Source organism: Talpa occidentalis, unplaced genomic scaffold, assembly GCF_014898055.3.
Source record: "Talpa occidentalis isolate TD23 unplaced genomic scaffold, MPIMG_talOcc4v2.1 talOcc4.174, whole genome shotgun sequence".
NCBI classification, from domain to species: Eukaryota; Metazoa; Chordata; class Mammalia; order Eulipotyphla; family Talpidae; genus Talpa; species Talpa occidentalis.
The window spans coordinates 27,953-42,003 of record NW_023601790.1 but is presented as its reverse complement, the minus strand read 5'-3'; the positions used below and the strand labels follow the sequence as shown (position 1 = coordinate 42,003).

At 41.6% G+C, this 14,051-nt stretch overlaps 1 protein-coding gene across 1 annotated transcript; it reads right to left on the bottom strand.

Moving 5' to 3' along the window:
• Positions 1–329: 329 nt before the first annotated feature.
• LOC119250648 (reticulophagy regulator 3-like) lies at positions 330–14,046 on the bottom strand. The gene is made up of 4 exons (XM_037518314.2): positions 13,740–14,046; positions 2,677–2,783; positions 1,339–1,369; positions 330–417 (listed from the first exon to the last, which is right to left on the bottom strand). The coding sequence occupies exons 1-4, from the start codon at positions 13,985–13,987 to the stop codon at positions 330–332; spliced, it is 474 nt and encodes a 157-aa protein (XP_037374211.1). The 5' UTR covers positions 13,988–14,046.
• Between the last annotated feature and the right edge of the window lie 5 nt (positions 14,047–14,051).

Sequence of the window (14,051 nt, the reverse complement as noted above, 5' to 3'; positions counted from 1 at the left end):
TCTGGGGCATCCCTGGTGGCGCAAGGGGTTGCACAGCACTATGAAGCAATCCACGCAGCTCTGTAGCATGAGTTCAATCCCTGGTGGCCAGGGAGCTACCCCCATGGCGCAGCAGACCTCTCCTGTCTCGCCCACTGCTCCCCTCAGCAGTGTACTTCGGTCAGTCTGCCTGTTCTGTTCCCCACTCTGTCTCTGGTGAATTTTCTCACCCCCCGCATCTCTGACCTGTACCCCAGCTCTTGTATGCATAAATAAATAAATCTTTAAAAAAAGAAAAAGGGGAGAGTCTTACCTTGCCTGGGTTTTGCTTTTTGAAAAGCAAAGATTCCTTATGAAATGGTCCCACTAACCCAGACTTCAGCTACGTGGTGGCAGAGCTCGGGCACGCTGAGCAACCGAGGGTGCACAAAGCCCCAGCTATGGGAGAGAGAGGGGGAGCTGTGAAAGGAGGGTGTTGAGGGTTTTCCTCATCTTGCTGCTTGGCAGCCAATACTTCCGGGTTTAAATAGGGGCTGGGGAGTACTGTCCTAGGTGCTTTGGAGGTGAAGCATGACTTTCTTCTTGGCTTACCAGTTGAAACTTGAATTTAGAGACTAGGAGGGCAAACTTGTTCTGACAACTCCACCCTGTGAGCAAGCAGCCAAATCCACGTGTGTAACCTGCCACTAGCTCCAAGGCCCTTTGTGCTTAGAAACATCTTCCCTGCACTCAAACCATTGCAATTCACTAGGATTGCAATCTAAGGATAAAAGTAAAGCAATCGGACACCACTGCTGCTGAGGGGAATGCAATGGTGGATGTCCCCCTCAGAGAGAAAATAAAGCAAAACCAAAGTAAACCACAGCAGAAAAAATTCCTTGGACCAAACACATGGGGTGAATGAACTGAGAAATGAAAGCAGGAGCTGTAAGACACAAGAGGAATCTTTGGCTTGTTGATGCCGGAAACCAGTGTGTTTTCTGACTAGGAACTTTAAATAGCCAGAGGTCACGGAAAATAGCAAATGACCTGGTAATAAAAGCCAGAAGATAAATGAACTAAGTTGCCTCAAAGTTATCACACGAGCACTGAATAATGCAGTTAATTCCCTGGCATGTCAAGTTATGGGCACCTGGAATGCTGCATTTTCAGAAACTTCTCTTGGAAATATCAGAGGTCATTAGTCATTTCAACGTATCTGCTGCCTGAACTTCAGGAACTATTAAAATGATTATTTGGAACAGACTAGGTTCTCAGCTTATACTGTGTCCTGAGTATGGGGTTAACAACATGTAACCAGAATATTACGCAACAAGAGAATCAGAGCAACAAAAAAGGGATTTAATTAGTGTTCCATACCTTTCATTGTCTACTGCGTCAGGTCTTGGCACTACAATATTAAAAAAAACACCAATATTAGTTGGTAGAGAAAATTAAACACAAAAAATGTTAGACTGTTGGTCTGACAGCCCATGTTTTAATAGGTTTGGGGGGAAATAAACAGTAACAGTCAATAAAATGGAGACACCATGTTACACTGCCAGAGCTAGGGAACTACAGCAAAGGGAATGATGGTCTATGCCTGTTCGTTTCTCTAGGGAAAGCGGGGGATCCAAATGGACCATAAGGACCCTTCTAATCACGATAGCTAAGAACCAAGGTACACACCCAAAAATGGTTGATCCCACCCCTCAAGTGCGTCTGGGCTGCTCATGTACATCAATACACTGGGCTACCACAGCATGTTATTTTAACTGCACCAGCCCTAGAAATCTGCCTATTCTCTTTAAAAAAGAGACCCATTAACAATAATGAATGATACAGTCTGTTGACATTCACCAGCCTAAGACAGGTGGATGAGCTACATGATTCCTTTAAATCTCTGCAAAATAGTATAGGAATGTACTTAAAGGCTGTTCACTCTAGTTAGCATCTGCGAGAAATTCAAAATTAACCTATCCAAAACTTTCAATTTTCCTCGCTCTCATGTCCTACCCAAACTCCCCTGCCTGACACTGTCTATATCTGTTAATTGTAATGCTATTGTCCTATTCTCCAGAATTTGAAATCCCAAAGTCTGCTTTTATCCCTTATTCTTCTAATACTATGTATCGTTCTTCTGTGTCTTCCTTCTTCACAGCTCTTTGAATCATCCTGTTTCCTGACACCTCCATGACAGCTCCTGCAATAGTCTCCTAACAGGGGTCCCTCCTTGCCCCTTTTCTCCCTCCCTTTGATCCTATAAAATGCTACCAAATTAATCTTTCATATCATCTCTAATAAAAAAAAACCTTCAAAGACGAGCTACTACCTTTAAGATAAAGTCTAAATTTCAAAAAAGCATTTAAAAGAAATTCCTGAGAGGCAAACTGATACCTCCTTGTTAAAGATGTAGTATCCAATGAGATTTTTTATTAAATGAAGGACTACTTATTCCTTAGGCCAATTACAAGGGCAAGATTATCTCAGGTAGTGGATACAGATTTCCTAAGTTTAATAATAATGGGAAGGGCAGAACTCACTCAGATCTGAGTCATAGATGGGGCATTCACCCTTGAAGTGTCAACTAAAGCAAATAATACAGACATCAAAACGTACTTACAGCTCCATATGCCCTCATAAATCCCCAAAACTATAAGCAAAAATTACAGGAAAGCCCATTTCCACTTCAGATTGTTCTAAATGCTACCAATTTACCTCTTATTTCAGGCCAGATTTTGTTCTTCCATTGATCAATACACACAATGATCATAGAGCTGAACGCAAGCAGAAACACAAGACGAAGGGATGTCAGTGCAAAGAACCTACAGAAAAGGAAAAACAGAAGGTCATTATCCACTTAAGGTAATTTCAGAAAAGGCCATATGTGCACTGTACACTCTGAGGAAAAGAAAACTTTAAGTCCTTGTTCTATATCTTGAGTAAATCGCTTAGAATTTCTGGACTTCAGCTACTTTGCTTATAGGGCAAAGGGAATAATATGCTTCTGTAAAGGCAGAAGACTAAAACAAACAGCCTCTTGAAGCCCCCTTAACTCTTAAGACTGTGATTCTACTAATTTCAGGAAGAATTCATCCTTTTTAGCAAATGATGAAAGCACACACCTTTCTACCAAATCAGACCCTAGTGTAGAGCAACACACTGACAAAAGTGTTTTAAAGAGAATTTAACTCAATTAGATAACCTTTTTACAGATAAAGGAATTGAGACCCAATAAAGTACAATGACTTGGTCAAGGTCACATAGAAATGTTACCCTAAAGTTATAACAAAAAGTCAGTTCTTCAGAATTAAAACCTATCTTTCTCAACCCTTTCCAAGAAATTGAAGAGGGAGGGCCTCCCCGTTGGCGCAGCGGTTGAGCGCTGGGTTTCGAAGCTGCCCGCAGCCTCTGCAGCGCCGGTTCGATCCCCGGCTGCTCCCCGGCCACTGGAGGAGGGTCCCACATGGCGCACAGACCTCTCCTGCCGCCCGCTGCTCCCCTCAGCAGTGTACTTCAGTCCTTCTGCCTGCTCTGCTCCCCACTCTGGCTCTGGTGAATTCTCTCACCCTCCCGCGCTTCTGACTGTACCCAGTGCTTGTATAAATAAATAAATAAATGATTGAATAAATAAATCTTAAAAAAAAAAAAAAAAAAAGAAATTGAAGAGGGAACACATCTTGATAAGGCCAGCATCAATGATACCAAAGCCAGATGAAGACTACAAGAAAATTGCCAACTAATAACCTGTATGAAGATAGACCAAAATCCACACTAAAGTACTAGCAAACTGAATTCAGCACCATATTAAAAGGATTACACATCATGACCAATTTGTGGGATTTATTCCATGAACTTATTAAACTAAATCTATTAAAATTTATTTATTGCAAGAGTGGTTAAACATACAAAGATGAACAAATATATCACATTACCAGAATAAAGGAAAAACTAGTTCTATTTGAAAGAGTCAACAATAAATAGATATTCATAAACAATCTTGGAAACTAAAAACACTGACAACACATCTGAAGATAATAAAGAATTATGTTAATTTTTTTAGGTACAATGTTATAGAAGTTATGTGTTTAAAGTGCCACTATCTCTCAGAAATACAAACTAAAATACTTATAAATGAAATGATGTCTGCAATATGTGTCAAGATAATAGTTTGGAGGGGAAAGAGTCTGAAAGAAGATGAAACCAGACTGACCATGGGTGGTAACCACGCTGAAGTTGGGTGATGAGTACACATTCTTTATTTGTACTATTCTCTCTACCTCCGCACATACATAAAATCTTTCACGATAAAACGTTTTAATGAATTGTTCTATTACACCACCCTAAAACCTCAAAGGCAGTGCAGAACATCTGTGGTGTGTTAGCCAACAAGCTGCATTTACCAACAAGCAGAGACATTGAAAGTAAGCATTTAGGAAATTTTTTTTTCTTAAATTTATTTATTTATGCATACAAGAGGTGTCAGAGGTGGATGGGGTGAGAGGATTCACCAGAGACAGAGTGGGGAGCAGGACAGGTAGAATGACCGAAACACACTGCTGAGGGGAGCAGCGGGTGAGACAGGAGAGGTCTGCTGCACCATGTGGGTTACTCTCTGGCCGGGGATCGAACCTGTGCTGCAGAGGCTGCAGACAGCCCCAAAGGCCGCATCTCAATCCCTTGCACCACCAAGGAGGCCCTTAGGAAATCTTAAGCAATTTGATCAAGCAACTCTGAGTGTAAGAATACATATGGACTTATATTTTCTATGCATTTTAAACTTAAATATTCTAACTCATTTATATTGTATTTTACAAGAGTACTGATTTACAACATATTGGGGGAAACAATACCTCTAGTCCTTCACCACAGGTGGTTTGAAAAACATTGCTCTAAGATCCAAAGGAAATACATGCCCCCAAAGCCAAATACACCCCCAGAGGTGGTTCAGCAAGGCAGTAAGACACGGCTCTTAGAGGGGCTTGAGTTTGAGTCTCTGAACAACAGTTAGTCACTTTTAGTTATGGAGACCTTAATCTCTGCAAGCCTCGATTTCATCTGTATGTGATGTTATCGATTACAAATATTGCAGAATAGGGCCTCCCGGTGGCGCAGCGGTTGAGCGCTGGGTTGCGAGGCTGCCCGCGGCCTCTGCGGCGCCGGTTCAATCCCGGTTGCTCCCCGGCCTCCCGAACAGGGTCCCACATGGCGCGCAGACCTCTCCTGATGCCCGCTGCTCCCCTCAGCAGTGTACTTCGGTCCTTCTGCCTGCTCTGCTCCCTGCTCTGGCTCTGGTGAATTCTCTCACCCTCCCGCGCTTCTGACTGTACCCAGTGCATGTATAAACAAAAAACAAAACAAACAAACAAATAAATAAATAAATAACATGCCTCTATAAAAAAAAAAAAAAACAAATATTGCAGAACTGTTTGTAGGTATCAGAAACAACATACTTATACCTATAGAAAGATCATATTTGAGGGTCTCCCTGGTGGCACAAGGGGTTAAGTCTCAGCACTCTGAAGCTATCTGCAGCCACTGCAGCATGAGTTCAATCCCTGGCCAGGGAGCTAACCCACATAGTGCAGTAGAACTCTCCTGACTTGCCCGCTGCTCCCCTCAGCAGTGTATTTCAGTAGATCTGCCTACTCTCCTCCCCACTCGACTCTGGTGAATTCTCTTACCCGCCCCCCTCTGGCCTACACCTCGGCTCTTGTATGCATAAATCAATCCTTAAAAATATATCATATTTGGGCCTCCCCGGTGGCGCAGCAGTTGAGCGCTGGGTTGCGAAGCTGCCCGCAGCCTCTGCAGCGCCGGTTTGATCCTCGGCTGCTCCCGGGCCACCAGAGGAGGGTCCCACATGGCGCGCAGACCTCTCCTGCCGCCCGCTGCTCCCCTCAGCAGTGTACTTCGGTCCTTCTGCCTGCTCTGCTCCCCGCTCTGGCTCTGGTGAATTCTCTCACCCTCCCGAACTTCTGACTGTACCCAGTGCTTGCATGTATAAATAAATAAATAAATAAAATCTTTAGGGAAAAAAAATCATATTTGATTTTAATAAAAGTCAAAATACAAGGTATCTAATATGTGCCTAACACATAGTTCTACTCAATTTTACAGTGTAAATTGTTATCACAGTAACCAATCAAACAGGGTAAAGATGACCAAGGATTGGTTACAAATGACCTCTTTTCTCAATTCAACATATGACCTAATGACTTGATATAATCATAGCACAATACTAAGAGTAAAATCAGTATCATAATTTTTAAAAGCTTTATCTGTGGTATATATGAATACATATATACATGCAGAAGCTTTGTTTTTTGCTTCTAGACATTTTTATACTTTATTTTCAGTAACACAAATCCATATGTAATTTTTAAAATCGATACAGAGAATGAGGGCTGAAAGGAGACAAGGACTCAGAAATCCAGTCATCAATGACAAACCTATTCCTATTTTTCCACCCTACCACTTAAGGGATACCGTAATTATAAGTGCAATTAAAGAATGAAAGCTGCTTAGCAGAAATAAGCCTTTAGAGTTGCCACAGGCCATTAATCTCCTCACTAAAGCCAGTTCATCATCCCAACAAACAAGCAAATTTAACAAGGCCAAGCATATGGGCTTGAAAGTGTCCTCCTCCCCAGTGTGACTGCTTCCAAGCCCCACCTGCTGCATGTGGTGAGATTGCTGTTTTCTCTGGAGTACTTGAATGGGCTCTCTAGGGAGGCAATCCAGACTGTCTGCAACTTCCACTTCCCAGGGCGTGATCACTAACACAAATATAAACTGGGGTAGGGAAAGGACATTACACTTTTCTAAGCAAGCTCAGATTTCCAGAGGTGTTGGCAATAAAACTATCATTTCTTTAAGACCCAGACTATCGTAGTCTGTTACGGCCCCACCTTCCATTCTCATAAACTATGCTTTAATTCAGTCTAACACTGAGTGTCTACTATATGCTCAGGTCTTATGGTGAATAGCCCAGTTACAGAATAGAGACATAGACCTTATTCTCAAGTGTATTTGTTCATGTGTGTTTACCATATAACAGGACAAGATGATGATAAAAAGAGAACATCTAAGATTTGAAAGGTAATTGGTAAGAAAACAGAGCAAAAAGGTGTGGGAAGGAAGAAGACATTCAGATAGAGAGCACTCAGCTAGCAGGACTAATGGAAGGAACTACAAGCAGACAGACAGAACTGAATCATAAGGAACAAAAGGGGGGGGTGGGCAGGAGTCAGATCATTAACTGACTGTTCTAACAAAGCGCACTAGATTTTACCCTGGAGATGAAGGTAAATCAGTAGAGTTTTAGAAAATTCTGTCTCTATGAAGGCTACACCTATAAGCATCTTCTTGAGCAAGATTAATCCTGACCCATAAATCTGACTTAGGAGACCCGATTTATCCTTTCCTTGAACAAGTCACTGCAGGAACTTCAGGGAAAAAGAGTGGTGGTATAGCATATCTTGGAAAAATGGCATTTCCATATATATAAAAACTTAATGAAAAGATCATCTCAAATCACTAACGTTCACCCTCCAAGGTAACTAGAAAATATCCATGTCCCCTAGGGGTGTGACTATCAAGGATGAAAAAAGTGGGTAAGCACGCACTCCTTTCCTTCCAGCTCTCAACACTAAATTCCTAAATAAAAAGGGACTATCAAGCTCAGATTGGTGTTTTGCAACAATTGAGGTCCCATTATGCTTGTCATTTTATGGAGGTAACCTGGAAGCCCAACTGTGAAAAACCTTTGTGGATAAGACACCACACAACTGGGTTTGATCCCCAGCCAGGGAGCTGACCCACATGGCGCAGCAGACCTCTCCTGTCTCGCCCGCTGCTCCCCTCAGCAGTGTATTTCAGTCAGTCTGCCTGTTCTGCTCCCCACACACCCCCCACCACCAGCACTTCTGGCCTCCACCTCAGTTCTTCTACACAAAAACAAAGACACAACTGAAGTACTAACAAGACTGGTAGTACTTGTAGAGAGGAGCAGTGAGTGAGACAGGAGAGGTCTGCTGTACCATGTGGATGGCCCAATATTATATATTTTTAAAAACAATCTGTTTGAGGGCCTCCCTGGTGGTGCAAGGGGTTAAATATTGCACTATGAAGCAATACACAACCTCTGAGGCATGAGTAGAGGATGGGGGGAAAATAAGGGAGGATTCCTCTTGATTAGTCTTGCAATGTCTATTCATGCAGGTCAAAATATTTCCATGTAGATATAACAATGCAAAAGTTTGATTACAACATGCAAAACATTTCTCAGCAACTATAATCGGCATGAGAACTTCCCAACCTAGCAAAACAACTGCAAATGCAGTCAACTCTGCATTATTTATATGAATTGAATTATTTAATTTGGGGATTGCCCATAGCCCACTGTTTCTTCTACCCACTGTAGACTTGCAATCTAATGATTTACTTCTCATTTCTAAAGGCAAGCATGCTTATTAAAGGAAGTTTAGAAAATATAAGTTATAATTAAAGAGAAAATATAAATGAAATAAGTATATCCAACTATGAAATGGTCTTGCCAAAAAGAATATACATAGATGTATATATACTCTTTGACACTGAATCGGATCAAACCTATACATCCAATTAATAATTCAGAGGAAATATGGAGCACAGGGCACAAGTTAAGCTGTGGAGATGCAATCAACAAACCCAGTCTGTGGGACACTTTATAGGAGACACTGGTTTCTTCAATAAATAAACTGCAAAGAGGGAAAAAGACTGAAAGGGAACCAACAGAGCAAGGGATGTAAAAAACAGACTATCAGTCACATTATGCGGACTTAAATTTGGATCCTAACTCAAACAGATTTTTTTTTTAAGATTTATTTATTTATGCACACAAGAGCTGGGATCAGGCCAGAGATGCGGGGGCATCCACCAGGGACAGAGTGGGGAGCAGAACAGACAAACTGACTGAAATACACTGCTGAGGGGAGCAGCGGGTGAGACAGGAGAGGTCTGCCTCGCCAAGTAGGCCAGGGATCGAACTCATGCCTCAGAGGTTGTGGATTGCTTCATAGTGTGGTATTTAACCCCTTGCACCACCAGGGAGGCCCTCAAACAGATTGTTTTTAAAAATATATATTATCGGCCATCCACATGGTGCAGCAGACCTCTCCTGTCTCACTCACTGCTCCCCTCAGCAGTGTATTTGAGTGGATCTACCTATTCTGCTCCCCACTCTCTGGTGAATCCTCTCGCCCCCCCTATACCTCTGGCCTATACCTCAGTTCTTATATGCATAAATCTTTAAAAAAAAAAAAAGACAAATATTTATGAGAAAATTAGAAATTTGAACACTGACTGGAATAATTAATTTGGGGGATCACTAATTTTTTACATGTGATAATGGGAATGTATTTTTTGGCCTTTATTTTTCAGAGACTCATACTGAAGTGTTTACAGATTAAATTATATGACATCGGGATCTGCCTCAAAACAATAAAGGAGGTAATAAAGAACTGGGGTATAGAAGATACAAAATTGGTCATGGGTTAGAAAATTTTAAAGTGGGTAATATGACAGTAAATAGCATTCTATCTACTTACGTGTATGTTTTAAATTTTCCATAATACAACATTCTTTAAAGGATCCATCATCCACATTTATGCCCAAAATGTGAACAGAGGTTATTCCTTTCATTTATGCAAGTCACATATAAAAACTCCATGGCAGTATAAGCTATATCTGGTGTAAAAACTTCCTTCATTTAATAATACACAAATACATATCTGTGTCATCAGAAAAGCAGCAAAAACTGCAAATGATTACATCATACATATGTACAGTCTTTTAAATATTTCCCTAATTGAACTGCTTCCAATTTTAATGTGAAAAAGCTTAACTATGTATCCCTGAGCATAAATCTCTGTCCTTACTTATGACTGACTACTTTAAATGGAATCACTGGGTCAAAAGGCATTAACATTTTTTTAGTCATAGCACTGTTGAGATACAATTTTATATATCCATTGATTATTTTGGGGGGAATTGTATGTTTTTATGAAATGTCCATATTCCCTTTATTAGTGGCTAAAATCCAATGAATTACCGGTTTGAATAAAATATTCCTTGGAAAAATAATCTGGTATGCAGAAAGATCATGCAACTCCAAAATCAAACAATATTTTTAAGGTTAACTCTACCTTGGATCCTCATGATAAGTACAGGTAAATTTTTATAATCATAATAAGATCACATGTCTTTTTCAATCAGAGAAGACACTATTTCTGGGTTCCTTTGTTATTACAGAATAAGCTTGTCTCAGTGGCACTTGAGAACAAAGCAGCCCATCCTGTAGGGACAGAAGGCCCATTATTATACAGCACTTGTGGCTGTCTGGTTAATGAGCCAGTCACTGGTAAATTAGAATGAAAAAAATTAACCTAACCTATATCATGTAGTGAGAAATGTTGCTTGCACAAAACCAGAACTGAAACCAGCTAGATGCTAATGATGTATGTTAATGGAGCGAAATCACGCAATCTACAATTAGTACAGATAAAAACTGATGGTAAGAGGCAAAAAATAAGTAAGCCAAGGCATCCTTGGGAGTCTTTTTGGCTACCAAAAGCAGCAAGAAGTCTCCAAAGACTATCATCAAAAACATTTGCTCAACAGATTTCATCAGAAATCTGATGTATAGATTTTTTTCCACAGATGTTTCTACTTAAACCAGCCCTCCCCTTCCATTTCCTGTTCCTCACTATTGCTTTTTACTCAAATTCTAACTTTAAAATTAGAATTGCTATATACCTTTAATCCTATCTCCGGTCATCTTTTATTTAGGAGGGTTTTGAAGGGGGGACACTTTGTTTTTTTCAATTGTGAAAATTTAGACTGTATAATATCCCCTAGAATATAGTATAGCTAACTCAGACTAGTGACTGTAAAAGCAGATTCTGACAGATCTCAAGTGAGAATCAGTTTGGGAATTGCCTTAAATCACTATCCCTAAGACCACCTACAATCATACAATGTTAAAAACTAAAAAGGGGCTCTGAAAATACCTAGCCCTCCTAGAACCATGTGCTCTCCATGGAAAGGGGTGGGGTGGGGGCTTGGAGTTCATACACATTTATTTCCAGGGCTCCTTGGTCCTCCCCTTATCGCCTACAGGATGAGTCAAACCAAAAAGTTACTTCAACCTGTTCTTTTCTGATACAGTCAGAATACACTCTGGCTGACTCAGATATTCTTCCCCCAAATCACTCATTAACAGGTGGGGTTGAGGCAAAATACAAGCTATTGGAAGGGTAGACCTGACATTCCTATTATTATCCAGAGATAATGACATTATCAGTGACCAGAAGCAACTAAGGTCTCTGATATGGTCACCTTAATTTCTTTGGAAGCTGGAGAAAAAAAAATGAAAGTCTTAAAACACAACAGTGGCAAGGTATCTGTATTTTCATTGTTTATGTTGTTGTTTTATTTAGTTATAAGATGTTGCCTTCATAGGTACAGAAAAACCTTGACTGAGTACAAAATATAATTAAGAGCTAACAGAATTCTGCTAATTTTTTGTACTGCTATCTAATCTTCCAATACCTCAAATGTATAACATATCTCAGCTAATGATGTATTATTCCAAATAATGAAAAATAAGGTATTTAAGATTTGATTTCTCTTTGACCTGAGCTAAAGATTCTCCTCCCTTCCCTAAGCATTTTGTCACTCTTCAACATTCCTAAGTGAAATGTCAACACCCATACTCAATATGACAATACTGGAATATGAAGTTATTTTGAATCTCTTGACTACCTCCCAAGTAAACTCATTTCCTAAAGCAATTCTATGAACGCCAATGCCAGACTACCCTTATCACTTACTCTTAACCCTGGACTCTTGTCAGGTATGCGTCCTCTCCACAAGTGACACAGCCAATTGCTCTATCAGTCTCAAGAGTCACACCCTCATTTTGCTATATTTCTCCTCCACCTACTTAGAGAGTGATGGGAATGCAACAAGCAATAGCTGAATTGTGGATACAGGGCAGGCAAGCTACCAGGAAATGCCAGAGATAAAGATCAATCACAACAATGCTTTAAGAGACCCAGAGTAGAAAAGGAGTTCAGAGTGAGATTCTAAACATAGACTATTAACAAGCTTAAGTAAAGACAGTTGGGGGAGGGCAGCAAATTAAAACTAACATTTAAAGATGTGTCTCAGGCAGAGGCTCCAGAACCCTCCTGAAAGGAGCAGTGGAAAGGCCTCTCCTTGAACATAACATGCCACTAACTCATCTGTATTAATAAACTCTTGATTTATCAGGATTCATTTAAATCTTGATGTTAAACTGTTCACATATCAGTCAGTCAACACTGATACAAACCGATCTACTGAAGAAAACTTTTCCCCTAGAAGTACAGTCCTATGATTGACTGGATGAGCTGGGGATAAGGAATGGGATGGGGAGGTGAAGGGAAAGGTCATTTCAGAAAGTGTTCCTGATGAGGTGCTACAGCTAAGGGTTTCTGACAGAAAAGAACAGGATGGAAGTAGGTACTGGGATCAAGGAAAGAAGCACAACCAGAAATAAACAAGGATGATCTTAGAGATAGTTTATCAAGTTTGCTAAAGCAATGAATGCCAGAGGCTGCCATGAGACCTTTAATCTTAGTCTCCTCCAAACTGTGGGAAGATTAATTTAGTAAAGCATTGTGTCTTCCTGTCAATGAACTTGGAATTATTTGTTTTGCTCCCACTCAATGAAAATCCTTCAAAGGATAAATGTTTCGGTTTTAAACCCAAGAATTTTAAGGGAAATAGATTTTTGGCAAAAAAAAAAAAAGTGTCTTTGGAACCACATATTTTGCTGTTTCAGGCTAATTCAGGTCAGCCTGCTTTCATTGAGCCCCCTACGCGTCTGTTCCTGTGGAGTCTAATCACCAATACTTCCCTAGTTCTGAATAGAAACCTATTAAACGCGGCAGATCCAGTGAAGTCCTAAGTCCACTTCAGTTGATGACAGAAGCAGCAGTTCCACGTTCACAGAGCATGACACAAACAGATTCTAAAAAGCAGATTTATAGTTCCACTTTTCCAGCTCAGGAAAAGTCAAACACACTATTAGACACCCTCAATTTCCTTGCCTATCTACCATAGCTAAGGATGCCTAATTTCTGGAATGGGGAGGAGGTGCAATCCTAAGTGGCTTTGAAATGGGTGAAGTCGCTATTTCATAACTGTTCTTTAAAAGCTTCTAATTTTCTTTCTAGGTGCAGCTTTGGTGGCTCCCATTGACGCTCATACTTCGCAAACTTCCGAGTGGAAGGAAAGGATATACAACATGCTCATTCAGTCGGCTCCAGTTTGTTCTATCACACCAGTGGATGCCTCTTCAGGCCCCCAATCTACCCCGACAGTAACTACTAAAATCTCTGAAGAGTCTTCAAACCACGTTTGAGCAGACATGAGATGGGAGGTGACGGCCTTCAAGTGACACAGCTCTCCTTGCTAAAGAGAGGCGCCTCCGCTCACAGCCGGAGGCTCAAGAGGTGGCCACAAGCTTCTGCCAGATGTGCGGGCGGGGGTGCGAGAGCAGGTAAAGCAGGGAAGACAACTGGAGGGCCCTGGGGAGAACTGGGGTGCCAAAACCTGAAAGGAGGTGAGGCAAAATGAGGCAGATACAGGGAAAAGCCAATGCAGCGAAGAAAACAGAGGAGGCAGTGGTAGACCCCTAGAGAACCCTGACGAATCCGCGCCTCGGAGGGTTTCCGAGGGCCCAGTGGTCTCACCAGAAAGCCGCGTTCAGCCCCAGGCACCACAGGGCGCTCCTGGCTGGCCGCTCCCACACCAGGGCTGCCTGCACCCGGCTCAGCAGAGGCTCATAAGGCCCCAGCACCTCCACCAGGGCCCGCTGCGCCGTCTCAACCTGCTGGTCCCGCTCCCAGGAGCCTGACACAGAGCGGCGGCCCCTGAAAGTCGGCCCTGAAGCCGGGCCTGGGGCCGCAGGCACCCCCTCTGCCTCCGCCATGTCCCCCATGCAGCCACAACATCCGGGGCCGCGGCCCGACAGTCACAATAACACCCACTGCGCAGACGCGCCA

Coding starts and splice junctions, on each gene's coding strand:
- LOC119250648 (XM_037518314.2), bottom strand. CDS start 13,987: ATGGGGGACATGGCGGAGGCAGAGGGGGTGCCTGCGGCCCCAGGCCCG. Junction 2,784..13,739: donor GGGCTGAACGCGGCTTTCTG/GTGAGACCACTG, acceptor CCTTTTCTGTAG/GTTCTTTGCACTGACATCCC. Junction 418..1,338: donor GACGCAGTAGACAATGAAAG/GTATGGAACACT, acceptor TCTCTCCCATAG/CTGGGGCTTTGTGCACCCTC.